Below are 27,981 nucleotides of genomic sequence, written 5' to 3'. Positions count from 1 at the left end.
GGGGCCAACTGTCGCTGCCCTCGCGTGGCGCTGTTGTGGCACCGGCCGGTGGGGGCTGAGCGCGCCCGGCCATGGGGGCGGCGGGCGGGCTGTGGCAGCGGCTGTCGGGGCCGCGGGAGCGGCAGCTGCTGGCGATCTTGTCCTACGGGCTAGTGGGCGTGGGGGTCTTCTCCGCGCTGCTGCTGCGCTTCGTGCGGATGCCCTACGGCCGCTACTCCTCGCGCCGCTTCGGCTGCCTCGTGCCCGTCCGCCTGGCCTGGGTGCTGCAGGAGCTGCCGTCGCTGCTGCTGCCGCTCGGGCTGAGCCTCTTTAGCGGCGCCGCCCGCGTCTCCGAGTGGCCGAACCGGGTCCTGCTGGGGCTCTTCATCGGGCACTACCTGCACAGGTACAGCGCGGCTGCGCCCTCAGGCCGGAGCGGGCGCCGCCGCGGGAAACCCCCGAGCGTCCTCGGGTAGCGGGTGGGGGCTTCTGCCCGGCTTGGGGCTGGTCACAGCGCAGCCTCCCCCCATTGTCCGGTTTAACCTGTCTGTCTGGCTCTGCAAAGCGGCCCCGAGCGCGGGGAGCGGCTCGGCTGGTGGCTGGACCGCGGCGCTCTCAAGAGCAGCGCAGAAATGTAGGGGGGTAAGGACTGACCATGCACCGTGCCCGCCGTCACCGAGTCCGAAAGAGCCCAAATAAGTGATGCCAAATAAAAGAAGGCTCCAAAGCCCGCAGAAATTAAAGCGACGTTTTAAAAAAAAACAAGCCCCATTCTTATTCTGGACGGAATTGGCAACAATTTTAATTTTAAAACAGACAAGATTTGTCTGGTATTAGAGGAAGAGGATGGCATCATTTTGAAGAGCGCCCTACCCCCATCACCTCACCCTCATCTTGTGCCTGGTCACACTGAGGGGGCGGAGTGATGCACGCTTCAAAATGCCATCTGTGCGGGACACTGAAATGCCCAGTAATGTGGGAGTGCATGAGTGACCGCCGTAGGGGCCATCTGACACACATGGGCTCCCACTGGGCTTGGCTCCCATGTCTTTGCAAACTCAGGTTCAAGCCTGAGCCCAACCCCACCCGTTTCCGTCCACATAGAGTTAGTTTTGGGCCCAGATCAATTCTAGACTTGGGTTCATGGACCCTGCTGGAGGCGGTGGGTTAGAGCCCAAATTCTTCCCTGATGCAGCTCAGAGCCCATGTGTTCTGCGGTGTGGACAGTGTTTTGAAGTTGTGTGTCCTTCTGGAGCCTAGGGAAGGGAATGGGTTTCATGGCGCTAAGCTCCGGCCAGTGCTACAGTTTCAAAGTGTGGTTTATAAAGCTATTTTACAGTACTATCATGAGCCATGCTAACACAAGTCTATTGACCTGGGCTGGGAGGCTCTGAAGTGCTGTGGGCCGCCCCCTTAACTGTTCTCATTCACATTCATTGAATCAATTTTAATAAGCACTGATGTCCCTGTTAAAAACGTTCTGGGTTTTGTTTGTTCTTAGTTCAGTTATGCTTCAGTCATATCACAGTAGCACAACATTGTGTTTATCTCCATGTCTTTTATGTAATTCTTATTTATATGTATGGTGTATAACTTTGATCATTTGATGGGATTTGTGTCCCACACCGTCAGGCTATTCCATGTAGGCAGACCCTACACTTGTGTTCAGTCCCAATGGAATCACTTGGGTATCCAAATGGTGTCCTCCTTCTTCCAGTGCAACAGGCTGCGTTTGCCATCTGTGGTCCAATACAGATACACACTCTAGGCTTTCCAGCCATTAGTTCTCTCTCCTTTCAGACTAGGGTATTTTCAGGCTGAATAGTTTCCTGCCTATGCTGAGATATCCCCAGCAGAAGATAGGCTGCCTCAGCAGGCTGCTTTTTTCATTCTTTTTGGTTAAAAGTTAATTACCACATCGTTCTTTATAGAGAAGCACATTTTATTCCTACATTGAAAGTAATACAGAGAAATCATATTAAAAACAATAAAAGAAGCTATGCACATGCTAATAAATTTAACAGAGATAATCCCAACTCCAGCAGGGGTCCTGGCTCCTTCATACCCCACTCAGGGATTTTCCTCTGGTTTCAAGTTCACAATACCCTTTGCTCAGAATAAGAACAATACTGGAGGAGTCGTATTTATGTTTGCTGTGGAAATATGTACAGTCCTTGGCCCACAAGGATACCTAAACGATTCATTTAATACCATTTACTCCACAGACATTATACTTAATTCAATAAAATTCATCCGGGATATTGCTGGAGATTGCCCTATTTTTCACAGATGGGCATAAGGCTTGTGTGTGGAACAGATTGCAGGGTTGGGGTCCTCTGTTGTATCAGAGTTGGTTGGAAATTTTCTCATAAAACTTAGCCGATTGGCTGGAGCAAAATGCTTCATTGAGTCTATGGTAGATCTGAAGAAACTTTCACCAAAACCCATGCAGGTTTCAGCAAATAGCAGTCATGAAACTGACAAGAATCTCAGTATCATAAAGTTTATTCCAGGAACTCCCATATTTATGTCTGACATACAGTATATGGGATTTCTGGACTTTATCAAGAAGTTTTGTCCTAACAAATGCCAATATGAAAATACCAAATCTTCTCTCAAATCAAAATCTCTGAATTTTGGCCAGCTCTAATAAATTTGTTTCCATTGTTTACAGTTCAAAACTTACATGCTGTTGCGCAGTGGTGTGAGGAAAGTTAGTGCAGTACAGACTACTGTGGTTATTGTTTCAGTCTACTAATCTGCAAAACAAAGAAATCTTTTTGTTTTTAAAGTGGTCTCATTCAACTTTTCAGAAAATATTTAATTGAGCTCTGTAGTTCTACCTCATTTTACTAATGATAATTCTATTTTTATTTCTTTATGATGTTTAAAAAAGACCTCACATGTACATTTAAAAAAAAATACTTCCCCAACTGTTTTTGTTTTAGGCTTAGTTTTTCCTTGTCCTCAAGCCTTCATCCACTATGAGTTCTATATAAGTTGATCTTTCCATCTGCATGGCTCCCTGCTGGCTGCAGTGGAACTCATTGCAGGCACCAGGGTTCCACGCACACATGCGTCCACGGAGGATTAGGATTTTATTGGGTATTGTGGGGGTCTGTATGTACATACACATCTATGGTGAGCTTTCTCAGTCCTCAGTTGAAGGGATGGGAGTATTGATTTTTTTTTTAAAAAACAAATTAATCTTTTATCACCATTGTTTATTTAGGTGTTTAATAAATCAAAGTTTTAAGTTGCTGTTGTCAGCCTGACTCATGGCCCAGTTCCAGGGTGGGCCCTCACGATGATCTTCCAAATATTAAATAAATGGATATCAGAACAGTCCTGTCTGCAAACAACCTGAAATAGTGGCTCAGCAGCTTTAACATAACTTATGTGAATAAATCAGGCTGCACATATATATGGCGAAATAAAGGGCAGAATAGCAGTGGTCCTCAAAGTGCCTTTCATCACTTTTACCCATCCTGAATAATGCTAAATGTATTAGTAATCTTTGGTTAATGAAGTTTTGAGGCCAAAACTTTCAGAAGTGTTTACTAGTTTTCCATGCCTCCATTTTTAAGTTCTCAACTTGAGACAACTTGACCTGATGATCAGATGTGCTGAGTACCAAAAGCCCCACGTGGCAAGGTGGCCAGCAGGTGCTGAGAGTGAGATTCACAAGAGTGACTTCAGCACCTAACTGTTACTTTAGGGGTCATAAATGCAACATTTATGCACCACTGGCATTTGCAGAACTGCTGCTCAGCTGCTATCTGATGTTGAAGATGGCTAAGTTTCCTTCAGTAAATTCTCCTCGGGCCACCTAAATTTCAGCAGCTGTGCGTGTGCACAGCCATTATGGTCCTGATGACACCAACCTGCAGTGCTGGATGTCTAACTCATACTTAAATCCCAGCGGGATTCACAAACTAGGTGTTCCCTTGCCTATCTTGCCTTTTGGGCCTAATCCAGTGTGTGTGCTCAGAGCCGCGTAAACCCATACCTTATACCTTTTAGCCCAATGGTTAGGGAAGTCATGTGAGATACCTGCATAATACAGGAAACTAAAGATGCTAAAAGTTTTATTCCCCTGGCCAAGAATCTGGTGGGATTAGAACCTAGGACCTCTAATACCATAAATGAGAACAGTGAAGCAGCTGGACTGGTACCCAGGTCGTCCACCTCCCAAATGTGTCCTAACCATTGGGCTGTAGAGTCATTCTCAATGTCTTTGGCCCACCATCACAACCTTCTCCTCTTCCTTGGTTTTTTTTTTTTTTTTTTTGAAAAAGGGCTGACCTGGTTTAGGTGTCTAACCCCAGCACAGAGTTTATGGCTGTGAATCTTGAGTGGAAACAGTCATCTCCTTCCCGCCTGGACTTAGGCACCTACGTTCCTTTGAGGGGCAGGGCTTAGGCCACCCCTTTCCTCGTTATTTCACTGCTGGGATAGCTTAGGTGGCTCCCTGCTCAATGTGGTGGCATTTATGGATTCCATTCTTAGGTGCTTAACCGGCTGCATGCATTCTATAGGGAGCCTGGACACCTGACAGTCTCAGGGTTGTGAAATTGACTAGGTTTAGTAAGGGGCTCAGATCCACAATAGGGACTTTAGCACCTAAGTCCCAGTTTTAGGTACCAGTGCAATCCACAAAATTCTCATTTGATTGTCTCCTGATCCTGTAGGCATCTAAACTCATTTGGAACCTAAATTTTCACTGTAATAGTTCCCTAGGTGCCTATGTTTCTGCCTCTGGGCTCATGGGCTGTTGTCTCACTTTAGGCATCCAGATGCCTGTCTCACACCTGAGTTCCAGCTTGATTTACAACCCAGAGGAATATAGGTCGGCCAACACCTTCTTACCTGTGGGGGCTAAATCTGATCAGTGTGTTTAGACCAACAGCTCATCATCCTCCAGCCATTTTGAGTGAAGTTATTCTGTTAAGAAATGACTTAGTTTTAAGTCCCTTTGTGGATCCAGACCAGGGCACCTAAATGTTAGGTGCCACAGCATCTAAGTCCTTCTTATGAATTCCACCCTAGCATCTCTGAAAACAAGGTCTAAGCAATCTGATGTTGGTGCACAAAACATGCACTCAAAATTACTGAATGCTTCTGAGTAACTATGTTAGGACCGGATTCTACCCTCTATCTTTATGTAGGCCTCATTATTTGGAGGAAATCTGTTTTTTGGATCAGGGTAGTACATGGCCTTAAATTTGTAGACCTTTCCCCCGTAACATAATTGTCACGACATTTGGCTCTGTCTAAAGAATGAATTTGGCACTTTAGTTGAAACAATCAGAATATTTTTTGTTTCCTGCCTCAAATCAGGTTTAACTTCATGACACTTCTGATGTCAGAATTCTGTGTTATCCATGGTCTTTCAGGAAAAAGAATATAGACTTGAATTTCTAATGCTTAAAATAACAAGCAAAATTTCTGGTCAGGAAGAGTAACCTTTGCAACCTTCTTTGTTCATGACATAATTAGGACACAAAACAGGCTTTCACAAAGAAGTACTCATTACTAGATGCATTCATTTAAAAAAACCCAAAATACAATAAAACAGTTTTAAAAAGCACCCCCAATGCCTTTTTGATGGAAGAGAAGAAAGAGAGCACACTTTTTTTTTTAAAGTAATGGGAGATAAAATGATGATGATAAGGCCATGTGAGTGCCTCGTAAGAGAGGGCATTTCCTTAGGAGGACATCTTTAAAGACAAAATTGGGTTTATATTTATAATCTTAATTAAAACTAAAGTTAATGAGAGGAAGGCTGGGTTTGTGGATTAGGAACTGGACTAGGACTCAGATCTACTATGGACTTCCTAGGAACTGTGGACAGAATGCTCTTTGTATCTCAGTTCCCCATGTGAAGAATAGGGATAATACATCTTTTGCGCCTTCTGTTTTCTGACTTGTCTATTTAGATGTTAATCTCTTTGGTTCGGGGACTGTCTGTTACTATGCTTTTGTACAGTGCCTAACACAAGGTGCCACACTATCAGTCAGGAACTTTAGGCACTACAGTAATACGAATAATACCTGCCACTTTGTTTATTCTGACCTTTTGTGAGCTGCATTTTCTATATGTAATTTAATTTGGTAACATAAAAGTGTATCTCCTAGTCACTAATGAAAAATAGTGAGTTTCTTCTGTAAACAGGGTTTCCAGTTTTTGGTGTTTGGTTTTTGATTATTCAAAATTTCAAATCTATATTTTTATTTAAATTTCCAAAACATTTTGTCCAAGTTTTCCTCCTAGTTGCAGTTTTTCACTTCAAAGGACTGAAATACCTGTGCCTGACATTCACCATAGCTTATACCATTGTTAGCACTGGTGCAGCTGTGCTGATGCTGAAAAAGGTAAGAAATAGCCTCATGGTGCACTTACACTAGGAAAGTCATTATCGGTATTAGAGGAACAGTGTAATTACACTGCTGGTAAGCCACTAGTGTAGATAAGGCACAATTTTTTATCACTATGTTGTGAAAACCTCCTCAGAATTGCTCACTCTGTGGGAAGAGCCAAATTCAATTTTTAACTTTTGTCTGGAGGCCAGGATATACATTTATTACTACATGCTATCCTCAATCCACAATGGATCTTGCAGTGATATAATGGGAAGGTTTGCATAGAGGTCAAGGTACACTTAAACAGGGAAGTCTTACCACTTTTCAGCATCAATGTAGCTGCACTAGAGCCACCAAAGATGTAAACTCTAGTGCAGAGTAGGCACGGATATCTTTCTTCCCCGACACACACACATTTCCTGGCTCCCTATTTGCTTGTTCTTCCAACCCACCCATGATTTCACCTCCACAGCCCCTAATTCACCTGTTCTTCAAAGTGTCCCTCGCTGGTCCCTGGCTGCTCATGGTAGGCATCTTGTCTGAGGATGAACTGGTTTCATTTCCCTTGACACCATGAGAGACAATGACCATTTTTAATTTGTAAGGCTGGTCGTGATGATCATGAGCAGCTTTAAAAGAACACCTGATATCAGACTCAAAAATAATGTTGTGATATTTTCCTCCGTTATACCTGTGCAGTTCACTGCCATCAATAGTTGTTGCACAGGTGCAATTGAGGGCAACACCTAAAAATAAGGTGGTTGCACAGGTTGCCTCACAGTTGGAAATTAGACAGTTTTGTTAAGGGATGTGCAATCCAGAAAAATAGGGCATATAGTTTTGCATATCTCTAATGTCTTCCATTATGTTTAACAATATGCAGGACATTAAAGGATTATCTCAATTACAGTTCAACCTGTACATCTGTGATTTTATGTAGGATGTAAACTTCCTGCCTGTTGGTCTTTAGATGAGACCTGTGGCTGCTGTGTGTAAGACATTCAGATTTTTAGTATCCATTAGTCTAATGCCAGTAGTTGGCTCTGTTTCTGCAAAAGTATTGGGGTCAACATTGCTGTTTTAAGTGGACAAGGATCTTATTGAAACAAATTCCAGTAGTCCTGATTCAAATAGACATTTAAACCACCATATTTTGTAGCACAAGCAAGAGAGCACCACTTCATCTCTGCTGTATCTGCATTTGTGGTGATGTGCACTGTCAGTTTCTGAAATGATGCTTAACATTTTGTTTGCCCACACTTCCCACTAAACTTCATTCAGCTGCACCCACTGCAAACTTCCATCATCTTCAGAAATAGCTGTGCAGTCAATAAGCGTTTTAATGTGGTTGTGATTAAAGAATAGACAGGGCGAAAACTATTTTGGTTTACCTACACTAAGAAATAGTAGATTTGTAATTCACAGTGGCAATCTCAGGCATATGTTCCTTCCCCATCCAGTTGTGTCATATAAACCTTACTCTCAAACCTTGCCTACATTAAGGAATTTCCAAAAGTTTCCCAGTGCAGAGTGGCCTGTCTTGACATAAGTAATTGGACATGAGTGAGGCCTTATTTCATGGGAGACAAGTTTAGGTGGGTAAATAAATCAGCAGGCTGGAAACAGAATATTTGTACTAGTTAACATAAGGACGAACGGCCAGGGACCATGTACAAAGGATAAGATCAACCTGAATTGTAAAATATAAAGAATATGGGCCTGGAGAGGGTGTGGTGTTCAGGGACTGGTTTCTACAAAGTGACCAAGCCAGTCCCAAATGTGTGATGCAATGTATAGTAAATGCAATGTAATGTGTAACAAGAGATTTGCCGTGTAACTTTGAATGTGAGGCACACCCCTATACCCACCGCATAAGCTTAAGTCAGACAGGGAAAAAAGGTGGAGGAGTTGCACTGTATGTAAGAAAGCAATAAGATTGCTCAGAGCTCCAGCATGAAACTGGAGAAAAGCCTGTTGAGAGTCTCTGGGTTAAGTTTAGAGGTGAGAGCAACAAGGGTGATGTTATGGTGGGTGTCTGTTATAGACCACCAGACCAGGAGGATGAGGTAGACGAGGCTTTCTTCAGACAACTAAAAAAAGTTCCAGATCACAGGCCCTGGGGGACTTCAATCACCCTGATATCTGCTGGGAGAGTAATACAGCATTGCACGGACAATCCAGGAAGTTTTTGGAGAGTGTTGCGGACAACTTCCTGGTACAAATGCTGGAGTAACCAACTAGGGGCCATGCTCTTCTTGACTTGCTGCTCACAAATAGGGAAGAATTGGTAGGGAAAGTAGAAGTGGGTGGCAACTAGTGACCATGAGATGGTCGAGTTCAGGATTCTGACAAAAGGAAGAAAGGAAACAACAGAATATGGACCCTGGACTTCAGAAAAGCAGACTTTGACTCCCTCAGGGAGCTGATGGACAGAATCCCCTGGGAGGCTAATATGAGGGGGAAAGGAGTCCAAGAGAGATGGCTGTATTTTAAAGGAACCTTATTGAGGGCGCAGGAAAAAACCATCCTGATGTTCAGAAAGAATAGCAAATATGGCAGGCGACCAGCTTGGCCTGACAAAGAAATATGCGGTGAGCTTAAACACAAAAAGGAAGCTTACAAGAAGTGGAAGCTTGGACAGATGAGGGGAGGAGTATAAAAATACTGCTTGAGCATGCAGGAGTGAAATCAGGAAGACCAAAGCACATTTAGGGTTGCACCTAGCAAGGAATGTGAAGGGTAACAAGAAGGGTTTCTACAGGTATATTAGCAACAAGAAGGTCAGGGAAAGTGTGGGCCCCTTACAGAATGGGGAGGCAACCTAGTGACAGATAATGTGGAAAAAGCTGAAGTACTCAATGCTTTTTCTGCCTCTGTCTTCATAGACAAGATCAGCTACTGCACTGAGCAGCACAGAATGGGGAGGAGGTGAGCAGCCCCAATGGTGAAGGAACAGGTTCAGAACTATTTAGAAAAGCTGGACATGCACAAGTCCATGGGGCCAGATGCAATGCATCCAAGGGTGCTGAGGGAGTTGGCTGATGTGATTGCAGAGCCATTGGCTTTTACCTTAGAAATCTCATGGTGACTGGGGGAGATCCTGGACAATTGAAAAAAGGCAAATAATAGTGCCCATCTTTAAAAAAGGGAAGAAGGAGGATCCAGGGATCTACAGACCAGTCCACCTCACCTCAGTCCCTGGAAAAATCATGGAGCAGGTCCTCAAGGAATCCAATTTGAGTTACTTGGAGGAGAGGAGGGTGATCAGGAACAGTCAGCATGGATTCACCAGGGGCAAGTCATATCTAACCAACCTGATTGCCTTCTATGAAGAGGTGACTGGCTTTGTGGACATGGGGAAAGCGGCGGTCATGATATACCTTGACTTTAGCAAAGCTTTTGATATGATCTCCCACAGTATTCTTGGCAGCAAGCTAAAGAAGTATGGTTTGGATGAATGGACTATAAGGTGGATAGAGAGCTGGCTAGATCATCGGGCTCAATGGGTACTGATCAATGGCTCGATGTCTCGTTGGCAGCCGGTCACAAGTGGAGTGCCCCAGGGTCAGTGCTGGGGCCAGTGTTGTTCAACATCTTCATTAATTATCTGGAGTATGGATTAGATTGCACCCTCAGCAAGTTTGCAGATGACACTAAGCTGTGGGGGAGAGGTAGATACATTGGAGGTAGGGATAGGATTCAGAGTGACCTAGACAAATTGGAGGATTGGGCCAAAGAAATCTGATGAGGTTCAACAAGGAAAAGTGCGGAGTCCTGCACTTAAAATGGAAGAATCCCATGCACTGCTACAAACTGGGGACCGACTGGGTAGGCAGCAGTTCTGCAGAAAGGACTTGCGGGTTATAGTGAACGAGAAGCTGGATATGAGTCAACAGTTTGCCCTTAGTGCCAAGAAGACTAACGACATTGGGCTGCATTAGTAGGAGCATTGCCAGCAAATCAAGGGAAAATCATTTCCCTGTATTTGGCACTGTTGAGACCACATTTGGAGTATTGTATCCAGTTTTGGCCCATTACTACAGAAAGGATGTGGACAAATTGGAGAGAGTCCAGCGGAGGGCAACAAAAATGATTAGGGGCTGGAGCACATGACTTATGAGGAGAGATTGAAGAAACTGGGCTTGTTTAGTCTGCAGAAGAGAAGAGTAAGGGGGCTTTGATAATGGCCTTCAACTGCCTGAAGGGGGATTCCAGGGAGGATGAAACTAGGCGGTTCTCAGTGGTGGCAGATAATAGAACAAGGAGCAATGGTCTTAAGTTGCAGTGGGGGAGGTCTAGGTTGGATATTAGGAAAACCTTTTTCACTATGAGGGTGGTGAAGCATTGAAATCTGTTACGTAGGGAGTCTCCCTTCTTAGAGGTTTTTAAGGTGCGGCTTGACAAAGCCCTGGCTGGGATGATTTAGTTGGGGTTGGTCTTGCTTTGAGCAGTGTGTTTGGACTAGATGACCTCCAGAGGTCCCTTCTAACCCTAGTCTTCTGTGATTCTATAAGTCTGATCAATTGAACATGAGTTTGCTGTATGGCAAATAAAGGAACCTGAATAACAAGACTGTAGTCAAATTGAGTTCTTGGGGAACCGAGTGGGGGAGGAGTGGGGGAACTCAAACTGAGTTCTTTACCGGTGATAGCCACATTGTTAGTATTGGGGTAGACAAGATTGCCATGACAATTGTTAGTGTTTAGGACTCCTTTGGGTAGAGTGGTAAAAACCACAGGTGGCTTTAGGAGATTTATCTATGCTAATGTTCTTACCATTGCTAGAAACTGTGATGTTAGCTATGGTGGGAAACTTTTGCCAAAAAATTGTGTAGACAAAGCTTAAGAGTAGGATTATATGATACAATGGTAAAAGAGCTTGAGTCTGGAGTACCATTTCCATTGTTGCTACAGGTGAATTAGCATTGGCAGTGAATTACAAGTCAGACTTTTGCCAATATAGATGTTGCACCTAGAATCAGAAGTTTGCTATCTACTACTTTGTTTAAACACAATTTAACAAGAGTATGATAAGGTATCAGTGTGGGCAGATTGTGTTTTCCTCGTATATAACAATGTTATATAATCTTGCCATAGAATGCAACACACCCCCATATGTGTGATTAGGGAAAGCATGCCAGAGCCCTTCCAGGAAAAAAGTGTTTAAACAGATGTAACTACCACATTTCTTATAGCAATGTGGGCAGAAAAAATGGTCAGATACCTGTACTGTAACTATTGTACTTCAAGATGTGGTTCCATATGTGTATCCATTCAGGTGGAGGGAAAGAGGGAGGAAAGATGAGATTTACAGTGTATTTTGATGGTCATTTTATCCATTTCAAATATTTGTTACTACTGGATAAATGCAGCACTGTTAAAGCATATTCAGCTTTTACATGATGTTGTTTTAATTTGAATCATGTGCAAGGACTGTGACTTTATTATTTGGATCAGAAAATTAATATTTCTATGATCAGAACTTGGCTGAATGAACATGGCACATCATCAAGACATCACATGATGTTCCATGTTTTTTCTGAAATGCTATCTAAGCAATTTTCTATATTTTCACAGATGGAATGCCAAATGGGGATTTGTCACATCCTTAATTAACTATTATGAAACCTGCTAGAGATCAAGGTCCAGTAGTTACTTCCAAAATGACTGATGATTTGGTGTGCATTATTTTTGGAGGACTTAATTAGAGACGTTCAAGAGAACTGATTTTTCAGAGGCTGAGTACTTAGGACTTCATGAGAATCAGATCCCTTAAGCTGTCTGAAGTTGTTACCCTAAAACTTTGGACCCAAGAGATCCTATGCTGGCCTGGGTATATTAATGCAAACAATTCAAGCCTTAATTCTGAAAGCAGGTAACCAAAAATAGTCCGCCCTAGAAGATTTCCAAAGGTTTACCAAGGGTTTCTATTTAAATCATTGAAAACTCTCTAGACCTGCCTGCCTTCATTTTACCCTTGAAAGCACATGGATACAGCCCTCTGCTCAAAGGATTGACACTCCAACAGTAAATGTTTTGAAAACGAAATGTCTCTATTCAATACTAATTTTAATACAATTGGATTTTAAATTGAAAATCAATATAATATAATAAAATGAAATAAGCCGCTTAGAACAATACAGAACACCATAATCAAATCAAATATAACATAAACCATAAAATTGCAATACAATACTCATAACACAATGTAACACTTTCTTAGCATGTATTACAATCTTATGAATATTTAATTGTAGCACAGCATAATAAACATAAGTGTTGCAATATATAACAAAGAAAGCTTGCATACATATGTATAAAGCCTTAATACAATGTTTCATTAGAATACTAAACCTATTGCAATATAACATACAATTCCCCTATACATATGTATACAGTGGCATTACAGTAGAACACTTACTAATACTACTACAAACTAATTAACATTCTGAGAGTATTGATCAGGCAATCATAGAATGGGTGGAGTCAGAGATCATTCAAGCGCAGGCATACAGCTTTATTTACAATCATACACATGTATTTTCTGTATTTAGAAGAGTTATTCTTACTCTCCTTTTTAAATCCCTCTGTCTCTCTGTCAGATATACAGCTAATAAATTAATATTGTGCAATTGTTGTTTGTTGAGGAAATAAGTCATTATTATTTACAGAAAGCCAAAGATGTGCCAGGTGCTTCATAGAGCATAAGACTTGTTCCCTGCCAGAACGTGTTATAATCTAAACAGAACAAAAACAAAGAATGCGCAAAATGGATATAGCATACAGCCAAAAGGAGGTGATGTTAGTCTACAATCTTTTTAAACCATAAACCCTCATCCCACATGTTTTAGTGTCCCATCTTAGCTGTTGCATCTGTAGCTGTCCTTGTTGAAATAGACTTCCTTCCCTTCTGCCTTTTCCCTTCCATAGATTTTGGCTAGTGTAAGACAGTAACAAAAACAAAACAGGGAATTGGAAGATGCATTTGCTAGATCAACTTCCCAGAGGTAAGCTGCTGGGGTCACTTAGGGTAGGGTTAGGGTCCTGCATCCTTAGTTTCAACAGGTTTTACATAGGAATTATGAGGCCACGTTTGCCTTAAAAGGAGATGCTTGGCAGCACCATGGTGAAGACTTCTGACAAAATAAGACTAAAATTATGATATGCATTACACACCATTGGCATATAGTCCTTTTCCAAACAAGGAGCTATCCAAGGTGCTTTACTAAATTCAACAAATTTACCATAAAACTAAAATGTATTGAATATTAGTATTTATTTATCTTCACTAACTAAAGACTAAACTTGCCTCTTGGGACCTGATCATGCAATCCAAACATAGTAAATGGGAATATTCACATGTTTATTGTTCAGCATATGTTTAAGCACCTTGCTGAATTGGGATCATAGGCAAAACTTTGAGAGAGTTCTGCAAGCATAAGGATCACAAGTTTGGGCCATTAAAATGCATTTCCCCAACTAGTGTTATGAATTGCAAAAACAGTAATTAGGTAATTTAAAATGTTTATTTTCCTATTTGTTCTAGGGCACTCATCTTTCCTTTCTTGATTCGTGGAGGAAAGCCAACACCATTCATTACTTTTGCACTTGCACTTCTATTCTGTATCTATAATGGATACTTGCAAGGCCGGAGCTTAAGTAATTATGCAGAATATCCTTCAGGTTGGCTGAAAGATCCTTGTTTCATTGTAGGTGAGTTGAATAAAAGCATGCTGTTTTACAAGAACCAAAAGCAAAATTGTTTTCATAAGTCTTTATAACAATTGAACATAAAATTTTAGTTCTCATACATAGAGATCCAGAGGTCTAAACATTTTTTTTTTGTTAGATCTGCTTATTGTAACACAACGGAAATCATTTAGTCTTTATTTTTCTCTCCTTACTTCCATCTTTGAGTTTCAATTTTCTCTTCTAGTATGCTGTCTGAGCAACGGTATATCTATCAGCCTGACATTGCACCTAGGCAAAAAAAAAAAAAAATGGAATGGCTGATAATGGGTCTTGATTAATTTTATTGAGTTCCTTTAATTCTGTTTTAATGTCAATCAACATAGGTTTATGGAAAACAGATCTTTTCAAACTAATCTGACACTTTTTTAATGAGATTATAGGTTTTGTTGGTAAAGGTAATAGTGTTGATGTAAGATCTTTAGACTTCTGTAATGCAGTTAACTTGGTTCCACATGACATTTTGATTAAGAAGCTTGAAGAAAATGAACGTGGAATACATTAAATGGATTAACGGCTGACTAAGTGACAGGTCCTAATGTAAGTGTAAATGGGGACTCATTGAGTGAGTGTGTTTCTAGTGGGGTCCCACAGGGATCAATTCTTTGCCTATTGCTCTTTAATGTTTTTATCAGTGACCTGGAAGAAAATATAAAATCGTTATTGATAATATTTATAGATGGGGAAGTGATCAATAATGAAGAGGACAGGTCACTGATACAGAGCTATCTGGATTGCTTGGTAAGCTAGGAGCAAGCAAACAATATGTGTTTCAGTGCAGCAAAATGTAAAGTCCTAAATCTAGGAACAAAGAATCTAGGCCATACTTACGGCATGGGGGATTCTATCCAGGGAAGCAGTGACTCTGAAAAGGATTTGGGGGTCTTGATAGATAATGAGTGAACATGAGCTCCCAGTGCAACATTGTGACCTTGAATATAAAGCAGAGGAATATTGGGTAGGAGTAGGAAGGTTATATTACCTCTGTATTTGGCACTGTTCTGACTGCTATTAGAAACAATGTCCAGTTCTGGTGTCCTCAATTCAAGGAAGAGAGAGGGTTGGAGAAGATTCAGAGAGCCGTGAGAATGATTAAAGGTTGGGAAAATGCTTTACAGTGAAAGACGCAACAGAATCTATTTAGTTTAACAAAGAGAAAGTTAAGGGGTCACTTGATTACCATCTATAAGTACTTACCAGGGTAATAGAAGTTTAATATTAGAGTTCTCTTCCGTCTAGCAGACAAAAATGTAATGAGTTCCAATGTCTGGAAGTTGAAGCTAGACAAATTCAGACTTGAAATAAGGCACACATTTTAACATTGAGGGTAATTGACTATTGGAATAATTTTCCAAAGGTTGTGGTGGATTGTCCATCACTGGCAATTTTAAAATCAGAATAGGATATTTTTTCTAAAAGATATTCTCTAGTTCAAACAGGAATTAATTCAGGGAAATGCTATGGTCTGTGTTATGCAGGTGGTTAGAATAGGAGCAGGTCTACACTTAAAATGCTGCAGGGCGCAGTTGCATCAGTGTGTAGTTACACCATTTGGTGTAGTTAATACATCTCCAGGAGAAGCATTAGCTATGTTAATGGGAGAATCCCTCCTGTCAACATAGCACTGTCTACACTGGAGGTTAGGACAGTTTAACTGCGTCGCTTAGGTGTGTGGATTTTTCACACCTCTGAGCGACATAGTTATACCAATGTAACTTTATAGTGTAGACCTGGCCTAGATGATCACAATGGTTCCTTCTGGCCTTATAATCTATGAATCAGTGAAAAAACTCTCTTTTGGAAGTTGCCTTCTGGGGCTAGATTCATAAAGAAATGTATGTGTGATGACACTGAGCGTCATCATGACTAACGTTGAGGCATCTAGAAAATCACTGGGATTCAGTGCCTAGACTCCCTATGTAACGTATAGGGAGAGATAGATGCCTCAGAATGGGATTCACAAGAGCCAGCATGCTAGGCAGTTCCTCACCTAAGCCAGCCAATGGGAGTTGCCAAAGAGAGGGGTATGTGTTAAGCTCTGCCCCTCTAACGGAGATAAGCACTTAAACCTGGGCTGCAGAAAGTCATTGGAGCAAGGGGACTAGATCTTCCACCTCCCAGGTGAGTGCCCTAACCATCAGTCTACATAGTTATTCTCATAATTGCATGCTCTCAACTCTCTTTGTCTGGCCCAATTACTTCTGAAAATTATTTATTTACAGTCGAACAACTTCAACAAGAGAGACTGAGGGAACTCCACATCAGAATATCCTACAGTCTAGCAGTTAGAGCACTCCCTTGAGAGGTGGCAGATCCCTGTTCTTACAGCTTCTCCCCCTGAGCTGGAGAGGCAGATGTGACTCAAGGACATCTTAATGCCAACTGAGAGAGGGCATAGAGGTACATAAGGTTACAGAGATCCCATGAATAAGGCATCTATCTACTAATCCACCAAAGAGTGCCATGTAAGGTCTCTAATAAAAACCTGTATCAGGCTGGTCATCATAATCATTTTGAGATGTATGTACAGGTAATATGTGAAGGTTATGTATATATATACTAAAATTTATGTTCTTTTGGTCTGTGATTTAAGGCAGGTCACTGAAAGGTGATCTGCATACCCCTGTCAGTCCAGAGAAGAGATGCTTATATCTCTCTGGCTGATTAAGTATTGTATGGTTCAAAATAGATGGCTCTTCATGGTCTGAGGAAAATGCTAACTGATTATGGAGGTTGCGGGAAAGAAGAGAAACAGCTGGGGTTATCCTGTTAAGAGATAAGACAATGAACTTTTGAAACTTTATTTGGGGTGCAAATGAATCTCCAATTATTCCTTCAATCTGTGAGGACAAGCCGCCAGTGAGCTTGAATTTATGAGAAGGCATCTCAGCCAAAGTAGTTGAAAACACTAGGAAAAAGACTTGAGGTAAGCTATTGTGTAGAAGATAGGTGAATGCCTTGTTAGTTAAGTTTAGGCTCTCAAAAGCATGTTATGATTTTGGTTTATATGTAACCATTTGTTTCCAATAGTCTTACTTTCTATAACTTGAACGTCTATTCTTTGCTAATAAATAAGCTCTCCTACAGTGGCCCAATCTGATAGGCCAGCTTTGAGCACGCTTACCAGATAGGGCTCCACAGGCAAGTTAGGTGGAGAAACACATCTTTTTCTCTGGTTTGTGTATTGCTCTGGAGCTTCGTCATCTGGATGCCTGGTGTGGGGCTGTAGTGTTTTTGTGCAGAGGTAGAAACATAGGCACCTAAGGAACTTTCTCAGCAACTAAATTTTTGCAGTAAGAGTTTAGGCATCTATAGGATTCATGGATAGCTGAGTGGGGGTTTTGTGAATTCCAGTAGGGCCTGATGTTTCTGGTTTTTAGGCACCTACAGTGGCAGTGAGACACCTAAGTCCTTTTGTGAATCTGGCCTCTGGGTCAGTGTAATGCTACAGTGCTCCAGAAGAGGGAGTCTGACTCTAAACAAAGAAAGGAAAGGAGTGGAATGAGCAAGTCTGAGTCCATGAGTTAAACCCAGACCAAGGGTAACCCTCCATTATGAGGAATAACAATTATGGATAAGGAAACTAATTTACTAATACGTTTTGGGAAATAGAACACTTTTGATGTGAACTTCCAGTTTACTTTAAATTGTTGGAAAAGGCACTAGTAGTTGATACTCTGTTCTACTGCAGTTTTTATTTTCCTACCCGCCAAGTATATTGGATAATATAGAAATTTCCTGCTGCATTGCCATTTGTTTATCAGATCCCCACAGGACTCGGGTTGATCAAGTCCTCCGTGCCTACAAACCATGCACAGACGTCAGCTTCATGCTCCCACCAGTGCTCTTTATTTACAAACTTATCCCACCACCGTCTACTAATATACAATCCGGCCTAATAGCCCCCCAGAGCTTCACTGCTGTAGTGAAGAGAAGAGAAACGCACCCTCCTATTGCAGCTTCTCCCTTTGCTGACTGCCCACTCCCCACACTTCCCTCCTGGGAGCCGTAGGGGAGGAGCTCCTCCCTCCTGGGAGCCGTAGGGGAGGAGCTACTGAACCCAATTACTAATTACAGGGGACAATGAATGAAAAAACAGGGATGGGCGTGAAGGTCAAAGGACTAAACGGAGGGAACCTGAAGGGGACACCAGGTAGAGAACACCAGACAGCGCTCACTGCTCCTCAAAAGTAGCCAAGGAGTCAGCAGATGCAGCCCAGAGGAACTCTGCTCGGAGACGTGATCAGATGGAGGAACGAAAATAGGTCCCACAGTCGCAGAGCACCTCCTTTTAGGGCACCAGTGGCAGGGGGCTGAATCAGCCTGGTCTCTCCCAGCACCCTGTCACAAGCAGTTAATGGATCTCTAACTTCATCTTCCAAAAATGAAAATGACTGATGCTTGAGAGAAGTGATAATTGGTAGGCTTTCATACATATCTTCTCTCATACACCTAATAAATTAATATTGACTTACATAAAGAAACTAAAGCAATTTTTCAGTTTGAGTAAAATTATATTGTTGGAGGGAAAGAGGATTGCAAAAGAGGAAAGAGGATTGCAAAATTATATTGTTGGAGGGAAAGAGGATTGCAAAATGTTTTTTTTTCAGTTTATTATTTGAAAATATTATATAGATAATATATATAATAGATATGTCCCATTTACATATCAATACATATGTACAGTATCTGTAACAGCAGCTGCAGTTCCCAGCACGCCCTGAAGGGAAGGAGGCAACATTCAGGAAACTCCGTACAAGCCCAGGACCCTGCATCAAACTTTCTTTCCTGCATCCCTGGGCTCTGTGGGGAAGGGTGCTGGTGTCTGGGGTAGGGGGCCCCGCAGCTGGACTCAGGGAAAGGGGGTGTGGGTGTCTGGGCTGGGGAGCATGCTGTGACTGGGCTCGGGGACGGTATTTGGGTGTCTGGTGGGGGTGCAAACTGCAGCTGGGCTCTGGGCAGGGCGGCGCAGAGAAACAGGAAATGAGTTGTCATAGGAGTTTCTTTAACCATCTACTTCTTTTTTGTTGTTTGTACAAATTTATATTTTTAAATAAATTGCCAAAATAATTGCTGCTCCCCTCCTCCCAGTTTAAAGAGTAATCAGCTGTTTAAAATGTTTAAACAGCTGGTTACCGTTTAAATGTTTAAACAGTTACACTTTTAGTTGTAACCCCCTCACTGCAAGATACTTTGTAATATACATTCAATCCCCACTTACTCTTTCTTCATCCCTGAGTGTTAAAGAGTGTTAAAGACATATTTGGAAGAAGCTTAGTTTTCACTTACAAACACATGCACATGCACATACACACACTCCTTTTGGAAAGAAGGTGAGTATTTGCATGCAATTTCCTGGCTTAATATTGCAAACAAGAGGAGAATTATAGGAGCAGGTAGCAGCAGGTGAACCTGGAATAATTAATATTCTTTATTTTCCATTGTTTCAGCAAGTTAATATGAAAAATCTCATCTCAGATCTGCTGTCAGCCAGGCTGATAGATTTACTAATCTAAAGGACTCTGTGTCCATCCAGTGAAAGAGAGAAGGTTAAAGTGTGCCATTTTGACAGTGATCAGTCGTGGATTAATTTCTTCAACATCTTTTTGAGTGTTAGTTTATTTGAGCAATTCATTTTAGCAGTATGGATGTAAGAACTTATGCATATATTAAAGGTATAATTTAAATCTGGGGTAGTGATAAGAATAAAACATTCTGTCCTTGCTTTCATACCCCCTTGTCCTGCAACTAGTTCTGTGTAGGACTGGGGACATAACTTATAATGTCATCAGAACTAGTTGATGGAATTACAGGCTCATGTAGAGTTAGAGATATGTTACTGCTTATGTTCTAGGGTTATTTGTTTGTATAAACCATAGTTTGTTCTATTAAAACAGGTGTTTTCAATCCAGTATTTTAATATTATTACTTTGACTCTTTTTCTTTAGGTTTTGCAGGATGGCTGAGTGGCATGGCAATTAATATCTATTCTGATCATATTCTCAGAAATCTGAGAAAACCAGGGGAGACGAGCTACAAAATACCAAGAGGTGAGTAAAAAGTGAAAGGAATTTAAAATTGCAAGGGAATGTCTCAGAACTCAGTTCTGTTATCTTTAAAGGACATACATTGTTCAGGCATGTAACAAGCCAATGGCAAGAGGCTTTTAAATGTATTCCCTGAAATGAGATTGGCTTTATTATTCTAGAAGGGAAATTGTCTCACTACACTGCAAACACCCTGCCTATCAATGTGCAATTTACTGTGAGCAGAAGGTTCTTTTTAGGGTCCAATCATGGCATAAGGCCTTTTGATATTTGTTGCTCTGCAATTTTTTGAGATAGATAATCTAGTTCCATACTTTTTTCTCACAGTCCTTGACAATGTGTTTATTCACTCTCCTGAGAATTAACAAGCCTTTCCACTGAATTTTGCAACCATCCTTTGCAACCATTTTGCAATCTTTCCTTTGGCAGTCAGTCTTCTTACTTTATTTTTGAGATTACCCTCTAACTTTGACAATTGTGAATAAAAGAACCCATGCAAGACTTGATTGTAGGCTTGCTATGAAACGATCAGTGTAGGAAGGGTTTGCGAAAGAAGAGAGGTTAATTGCTGCATAGGTAAAAGGAGGCTGTTTTTAAAAATGTGTTTTACCTAAATAAAATCAACAGCTTTAAACCAAAATATAATGCAAGAATTTTCATGTCAAATGTGTAAGTACTATGCTTGGCAGCCTCTCTACTTTTCTGATACATGTTTCATTTTTAATAACTAAAGAAAACAGTTTTAAAATTTAGTTCCTGATTTTCCTCCCTTAAATTGAATACTGTTTGCTCAACTGAGTAGTCTAAGCCTGGTATACACTTATCTGGAGATTCGGCGGCAGTCAACGGGAGTTACGCAAACTGTGCAGAGTAGCTTGTGTAACTCACGTCGACTGTTCTGCTTCCCTTCTGCGCGCTGTCTATACTGCGCTGTTCCTGTCGACGCAGCGTTACCCTGCTTGAGGGGGTGGTTTACCAGCATCGACTTCCTGATCGATTGAGCGGGTCTACACTGACCGCTCAGTCAATCCAGAAGGATTGATCTGGCGGCGGCGAATTTGCTGCCGTCAGTATAGACATGGCCTTACTGAACACAATGGGACTATCTATGTCAGTGCTCCTCTGCGTCAATAAGGGTGCTGAAACGGGGTCCAACATTTGATTTATTTTACTTATAATTCCCAGTAGTGAAATGTTGACTTTAAAAATGGGCATACTCAGCTGTGAAACACAATTTGAGACTCTTTAATACCTTGTGTCTTTCACTAAATGTCAGAGTTGAAACAGTAAAGTTGACTATTCTCATGAGATTCTTTTGTTCCTGTTTCCTAGTTAGTTTTTTTTTTTTTTTTAAATCAAACTTTAAGCAAATGAATTCTGTGGTTTCAGTGGGTAAAAGACCTAGGACTAAATATTCTGTCATTCAGAAGAGTAAAATTGTGGAGACTTTGTCACTAACTGAATTTCTAAGGTGCTTGATTAGGTTACAGAAATTAAACATTGTATTAGTCTAACTAAATGATCCTTTTGAAAACAGTATGGTACTATCTGAAAAGGCTTTTTATTCTATGCTATCATTTGTAAATAAAAATATCACACTTCAGAGTTCTAATAAATTCTGACTCTCATGTATTTCAAAACTTCGAAGCAGTTAGTTGAATGTGTACTTGTGGGGCTTTGTGGCCAGATTGGCCACTATATATACTGCTTAACAGGCATCTGTCCAAGATTTCTAGTAGGCTTTTTGCCAAATTTTCAAGCATAGGTACTAGCAACATGGGTATTCATGAAAGAATGACATATGCATGTAAATAGTAAGGTGTACTGTTAGGTGACTTGCACATGCAAACACTGTAAACCATATACATTTTTTTTCTAATGACTATACATTATAACAAACTACCAGGACCCCACAGCCCCTCTCTCTGCTTGAGGGTGAATTACAGAAGCCAAACACCCTCCTGTAGTCCCCAGGTGCTCTTTCAGCCCAAGGAGCACCTGATTCCTTCCCAGTTGGGTCTGATAATTAAACAGAGCTGGCTGGCCCCAGGCCTCCTGGCCTTTAATGTGGCAGTCCATTCTGTTAAGGTCTCCTTACAATAAAATGTCAGCTGGGGAAAAATTTATTTCCCATCGTGAAATAATTTCTGCAGAATACACTAGTAACTGCTATTACACAGCTGCAAGAATAATAAAAGGAAAACTGCATTTTGTAGTAGAGTTTATGATTTGTACTGAATCAGCAAAACATTGCATAGTCTTTACGTGGTAGCTAATAGGAATAGCTTGTCCTGCTAGTCACTCATAAAATATTTTGCATGGTTGCTTGAAAGCTGATATGGTAAATTATTACAGGTTTTTTGAAGTCATTGATCAGTCTTATAACAATCTTTCCTAGTTTCTGAAATATATTTCAGTAGGCTTTTCATTCTCAGTTATAAGAGCGTACTGTACCAACATAATTGATGTCTAGAGTACTCTGTATTAGGTGTTGCACCATTATAAGTATAGATATGCTTGTTAACATTAGAGGGAAAAATTAGAATAATTTCCTGCTCTTATTACTCCTAGGAGTAATCTCACTAACTTAAGTGGAAGCAAGTCTGGGCCCCGACAGCACACACAAATATGAATAATTCAACCATTTTAGGATTTTAGAACATACAAAAAGACTTTTTTGTGAATGAACGGTCAGCTTTTTTAGGGTAAAATAGTGTCATATGTAAGCACAAAAGTGCTTACTGAAACAAGTTAACTTATTTTATCCATACTTGAGTAATTTAAGAAAATTGTCTGAAAGTTGAGATTTCAGAACCGCTTAGCCTAAAAGAAACTCATTCATAATAGAAATCTGACAAAGAAGTAATTCTCTCACCACAAATGGGATTATAAAGGAAATCTGGCTAGCCCTTCGTGATGAAATTATTATTATTACAATTACAGGTACCATTGAACTTTCCTTGAATGGAGTGATAATAGTGTGTTGTGTTCTTTAGGAGGGTTGTTTGAATATGTAACTGGAGCCAACTTTTTTGGAGAGATCCTTGAATGGTTTGGATTTGCTCTTGCCAGCTGCACCATTGAAAGTGCTGCTTTTGCCATATGCACACTTTTCATCCTAGGTTCCAGGGCATACCAACATCATCAGTAAGTTTTCAAAATTTTTACATTTCAGTCTCCTCTTCTTCACTTTTCATCTAAGTAATCTGCTATTGAATCGCAAATTCTAGTGTGTAAAAAATACAGAACATAAAGATATAAGGGGGTGTTTTTCTATATGTAGCCATACAAAAATGTTGACTCTGAAGTATTTTTTATTTTGATAACTTTACATCTGGATTACTTAAAAAGCATTTTTAAATGAAATTTAAAAAAATCCACGAGATTATTGTAAATTAAGTGGCAGAGAGGAAGAATATCATGTTTAAAAAAAAAAGGGCCAGTTCCTGAGCAGGTATAAATTGGCATAACTCAATTGAATTAAATCACTAGATTAAATCACCTGAAAGGGGGTTCCAGGGAGGCTGGAGCTAGGCTGTTCTCAATGGTAGTAGATGACAGAACTAGGAACAATGGTTTCAAGTTGCAGTGGGGGAGGTCTAGGTTGGATATTAGGAAAAAGTTTTTCACTAGGAGGGTGTTGAAGCACTGGAATGGGTTACCTAAGGAAGTGGTAGAATCTCCATCTTTAGAATTTTTTTTAAACTGCAGTTTGACAAAGCCCTGGCTGGGATGATTTAGCTGAGGTTAGCCCTGCTTTGAGCAGGGAGTTGGACTAGATGAACTCCTGAGGTCCCTTCCAACTCTAATCTTCTATGATTCTATGAGGATCCTGCCCAGTGTTATTTTCATTGCCTTTGTTACTAAGAATGATTTCCTGAAACCTGAAGGAATTTTTAAAACCAAACTTTCTTGCAAGTATTTGTTGCTTGCTTAACTACTTTACATGTCACTCAGTTGAAGCAATAAAAATAATTCTAGTTGTCAGATTCCAAGGCCAGATGGGACGATTGTGATCATCTAGTTTGACCTCCTGTATAACACAGGTGGTAGAACTTCCCAAAATAATTCCTAGAGAATATCTTTTAGAAAAACATGTAGTCTTGTTTTAAAAATGGTCAGTGATCGAGAATCCACCACTAGCCTTGGTAAATTGGATGCTCTAGCAATTAATATTGGAATATTTGGGATGCAAATATTCCAGGGAAATATCTATATTAAACCCCTAAAGTAATTCAGTTAATACTGGACTTTTAAAAAGCAGAGGCTCAGCCTCATAGTTGTGTTTTGGGCTAAACTGAGTAGCTGGAGGCTGATAATGACAGCTGCAGTGTTAAACTGATTAAGCCTACTCTGCTTCCCTTTGTAGTAGACTCCTAAAAATTGTAGGCAATTCTCCTAGGTTTCGGACAGTGATAAATCTCTGTCACTGCTCTATGCTGGCACTTCCACAAGTGCTAGCACTGTGAAGCTTCTTTATCTGCAGTCAGTGGTGGCTAGAGTGCCTAAAGCTCAATATAGACACAACCAGGTATAAATAGCTTGCCAAGGCAAAATTGCCTAGGACTTTTCCAGTTTCCTCCTATATCAAGCTTTTGACAACTCCTTCAAAGCAGAAGAAAACTGAATAATCCTTGCTAGTTCCCCTTTGTAAACTTTTTGCACAGGGAGTGTAGTGAAAGGTAGAAAAGGTTGAGGAGGAGAAAAAAGAGTGGCACAGAAGACAAGCAGGTGATATGTGCAAAAAAACATAAATTAAAAGGTAGAGAATAATTATGCCAGATGATTTACTTTGTGCACTTGACCAACTTTTGTGTATAGTCAGTTTTATTGTTTCCCCTTATTAGTCCCTTAGACCCTGATCCTGCAGTTAGATCTGGTAAAATGAACCCCAGCAAATATAAGGAGACCAAATTAAGTCAGATCCCATTTCCTCAGTTATGTGAATCTTTCATGCAGCAAGAACAGGGAGAAGAAATATTTTTAAAATAGAAAAATGTGTTTGTAAAACAAAGACACAGGGACAGATGCAGTACTTCAAAATATTTAACTCATTTTTTGAAATTGCCTTGGTTTGAAGTTGATTTGTCTCTTTTATGGGGTAATAGCATGGGAATTGACCAAAATCTTTTACAATGCTACCAAAATAAGTCTGGGTCTTTTTTAGGTTTGGAGGTGATTAAGCCTCATGGTTTGGTTTGTTTTATTTCTCACCAGCAATCAAAATTGGAAAATCTGAACTGGCTATATCTAAATTCTGATGAGTTGATGTTGATCCTTATCTAGAGTAAGATTCTGTTGTTCCAACCTGTCAGTGTTTCCTCATGCTGTTTCTTGTAGCTGCTCTAAAATCCACCTACATTGCTTTCATCATCCCAAAGACTGTTTTGTATCCAGCTTTTAATGGAATCTGGGTACTTGCTGTGGTACATAGTCTATTTTTAATGATGTTGGACCACCTACTTGTCCTGTGGCTCCACACACACACCACTCTCATTAAATTGATTTCCCTATTATTGGCAACAGTAGATTTGTTTTATTTTTTGTAGTCAGCACTCTGATCTCATGAGGATTGATATGATAATTTAAAAATAGGAGTTCAGCACATGGAGCGAAGCCTGGAGATGTTCCTTTGTGGATTAATCCACTAATATTGCTATAAATGTTTCTTTGGCAGTTTCCTACAATAATTTAAACCATTCATCTCTTCTATAGTATTTTATAGATGCAATACTAATTCAAGTGGTTTGTTTTTTCAGGTGGTATCTTGAGAAATTTGAAGACTACCCGAAGTCCAGGAAGATTGTGATTCCATTTGTGTTCTGAGGCGTGCGTCATGGAGTTGGCGGACTTTGAATGATAGTGGTTGCTAGTCTGAAAATATTCAGTTCACAAATAACTCTCAACAAGTTAGCCCAAAGGTTTTCTTTGAACTTTAGTATGACAAAGGCTCTAATTCAGTGCCACTTATTTTGGTTTCCTAAAGTATAAAATACAGCTGATGGATGAGGTGATAGTGACAGAAGAGTCAGTCATTCTGTTCTATTTAGAGCACAGTGCAATAAATGCCTTAGTAAGATCAGATCTTCATCATTGGAACCACTGTGGTGCCTGTACTGCTTCCTAATCTGCCTCTACGTGTTGCTGTTTCTGCCTCAGCCAGGCACACTGCCTCCAAGATCTCAAGGGAGTGCAGCCACCCATATTGCACAATTTCAGTGGGTGCTTGTGCAGTATCCACTCTCACACAAACACAGGATTGACTTGCCTCGCCCCTCATGGAAAGTCTAATGCTAGTAGTATCACTAACTGTAGTCTTTATACTCAGTATTATGCCTAGCCCCTGTTAGACCCATCCTCAGCCCCTGCATATCTGTGCAGGCACAGATAATAGAATACTGTTAACGCTACGTGTACTACTTATGACAGTAGCAGTAACTTTGGCAAATAATGGGGTTAAAAATCACTGCTGCCTCCAAATTGATAACTCTCTCAGGTGCTTTTCAGTGATTGGCTTGCCACCCACTTTCATCACACTTTCTACTTTCCTTATTTTTTCCCATTCTACTCTTTCTTCCACTTTTTATTTTTCATACAAAAAATGTTAGTGTTACTGGCCAAGGATTTGCCTTAATTGCTTATCAGTCTCCACTAACAATCTAATGACTTTTAAACTTTACATTTGGTGTCTATTTCTGTTTTAGGAGGTTTAGGGTCTTTAACGGACACTTTTAGCTGTTTTCGGTAGCACTGTTTGCTGGCGTGCCTAAAATCCCCACCTCCTCAGAGAACAATAGAAAAAGTTAAAAAAATGTATTTGCACGGAGAGCTGAGTTTTTAATATTTGGTTTTACCTTAGTAATGTCAAGTCTGTTCTATCCTAGATTTGTTGAAGGACCTCTGGGAGCTCACAGTAAACATTCCTGAGCGCTCCAGTACCTTAACTGAAAGAGTGGAAGGTGTTAAATCTTAAACGGAGACCTAATTTCTCTCAAGTGTTCATTAGGCATTGCTGGGTTTTAAATAGGGGCTAAAAGTAAATGGAATTTTAGTGATTAAAAATCTCTTCTCTTCCCAGTTGCTCAGCTTTCAGTCTCCTTTCTCTTGTGATGTTCCTGCTTTTCCAGTCACCATAGTCTTTCGCAGTAGATAAGTCCTGAATCTTTAATGTAAAAAACAAAGTGTTCTAACAATATTTGTCTTTCTTTATATAAATCCTAAGGAAAGGCACAAGCCCCATTTCTCTTTTTTTGGGTGGGAAGGAGGAGAGTTGTTTTTGTTTTCTTTGCAGGTCACCTTTTAAATGTTCTCAACATGACTGTACACTTCTTAGATCTTAGGTGCTGCTTTGAAGACAAATGAAGTTTAGCTGTATTGCCTTCTTTAAAGCCTTTTCTGAATTCCAACATCATTTGAGGATACTTGCCTCGCATTTCTGACCAGCAAGGCAATCTTTGCCCACCCACACTGAAATTAATCTCCCTCACCCTCTCCTCCCCTCTAAAGCAGCCTTGTTGAATTGTTTGCATTTTTGGCAGGTCATTAATAGAAATTTAAAATTCTGTTTCCTTCCCAATAGGTACTGTGCTTGGCAGATTCCATCTGACACTGGGGAAGCATATAGAAGTAACAAAACATTTTTTTTTAAAACGTTTGGTTCCATTGTCTGGGGATCTTTTTCTAAGATTTTTCTCATTTGACTGCTGTGTATTTAAGTGCGAGTGCAAAGTGATTGGAAATTATGATACCACTGGTGGTTCTTCGAGTGCATACAGATGTGTATTCCACTCCGGTGTGTTGGTGTCTTGAACACTGCAGGCTGGAGACTTTTGCGAAAGCTGTAT

General features: G+C 40.6%; 1 protein-coding gene across 1 annotated transcript; it reads left to right on the top strand.

Moving 5' to 3' along the window:
* Positions 1-14: 14 nt before the first annotated feature.
* Positions 15-27,726, top strand: SRD5A1 (steroid 5 alpha-reductase 1). The gene is made up of 5 exons (XM_067569425.1): positions 15-385; positions 13,888-14,054; positions 20,039-20,140; positions 23,134-23,284; positions 25,897-27,726. The coding sequence occupies exons 1-5, from the start codon at positions 72-74 to the stop codon at positions 25,961-25,963; spliced, it is 801 nt and encodes a 266-aa protein (XP_067425526.1). The 5' UTR covers positions 15-71; the 3' UTR covers positions 25,964-27,726.
* The last annotated feature ends 255 nt before the right edge of the window (positions 27,727-27,981 follow it).

Source organism: Emydura macquarii, unplaced genomic scaffold, assembly GCF_026122565.2.
Source record: "Emydura macquarii macquarii isolate MOO-44397 ecotype Brisbane River unplaced genomic scaffold, CSIRO-AGI_Emac_v2 contig_320, whole genome shotgun sequence".
NCBI classification, from domain to species: domain Eukaryota; kingdom Metazoa; phylum Chordata; order Testudines; family Chelidae; genus Emydura; species Emydura macquarii.
Note: the sequence above shows the minus strand (reverse complement) of the source record. Positions and strands in the feature narration are given on the sequence as shown.

What these genes read in the sequence shown, in the direction of transcription:
- SRD5A1 (XM_067569425.1), top strand. Translation starts at nt 72, where the DNA reads ATGGGGGCGGCGGGCGGGCTGTGGCAGCGGCTGTCGGGGCCGCGGGAG. An exon ending in ATCGGGCACTACCTGCACAG is followed by an intron (nt 386 to 13,887) that starts GTACAGCGCGGC and finishes TATTTGTTCTAG; the next exon opens with GGCACTCATCTTTCCTTTCT. An exon ending in AGGGCATACCAACATCATCA is followed by an intron (nt 23,285 to 25,896) that starts GTAAGTTTTCAA and finishes TTGTTTTTTCAG; the next exon opens with GTGGTATCTTGAGAAATTTG.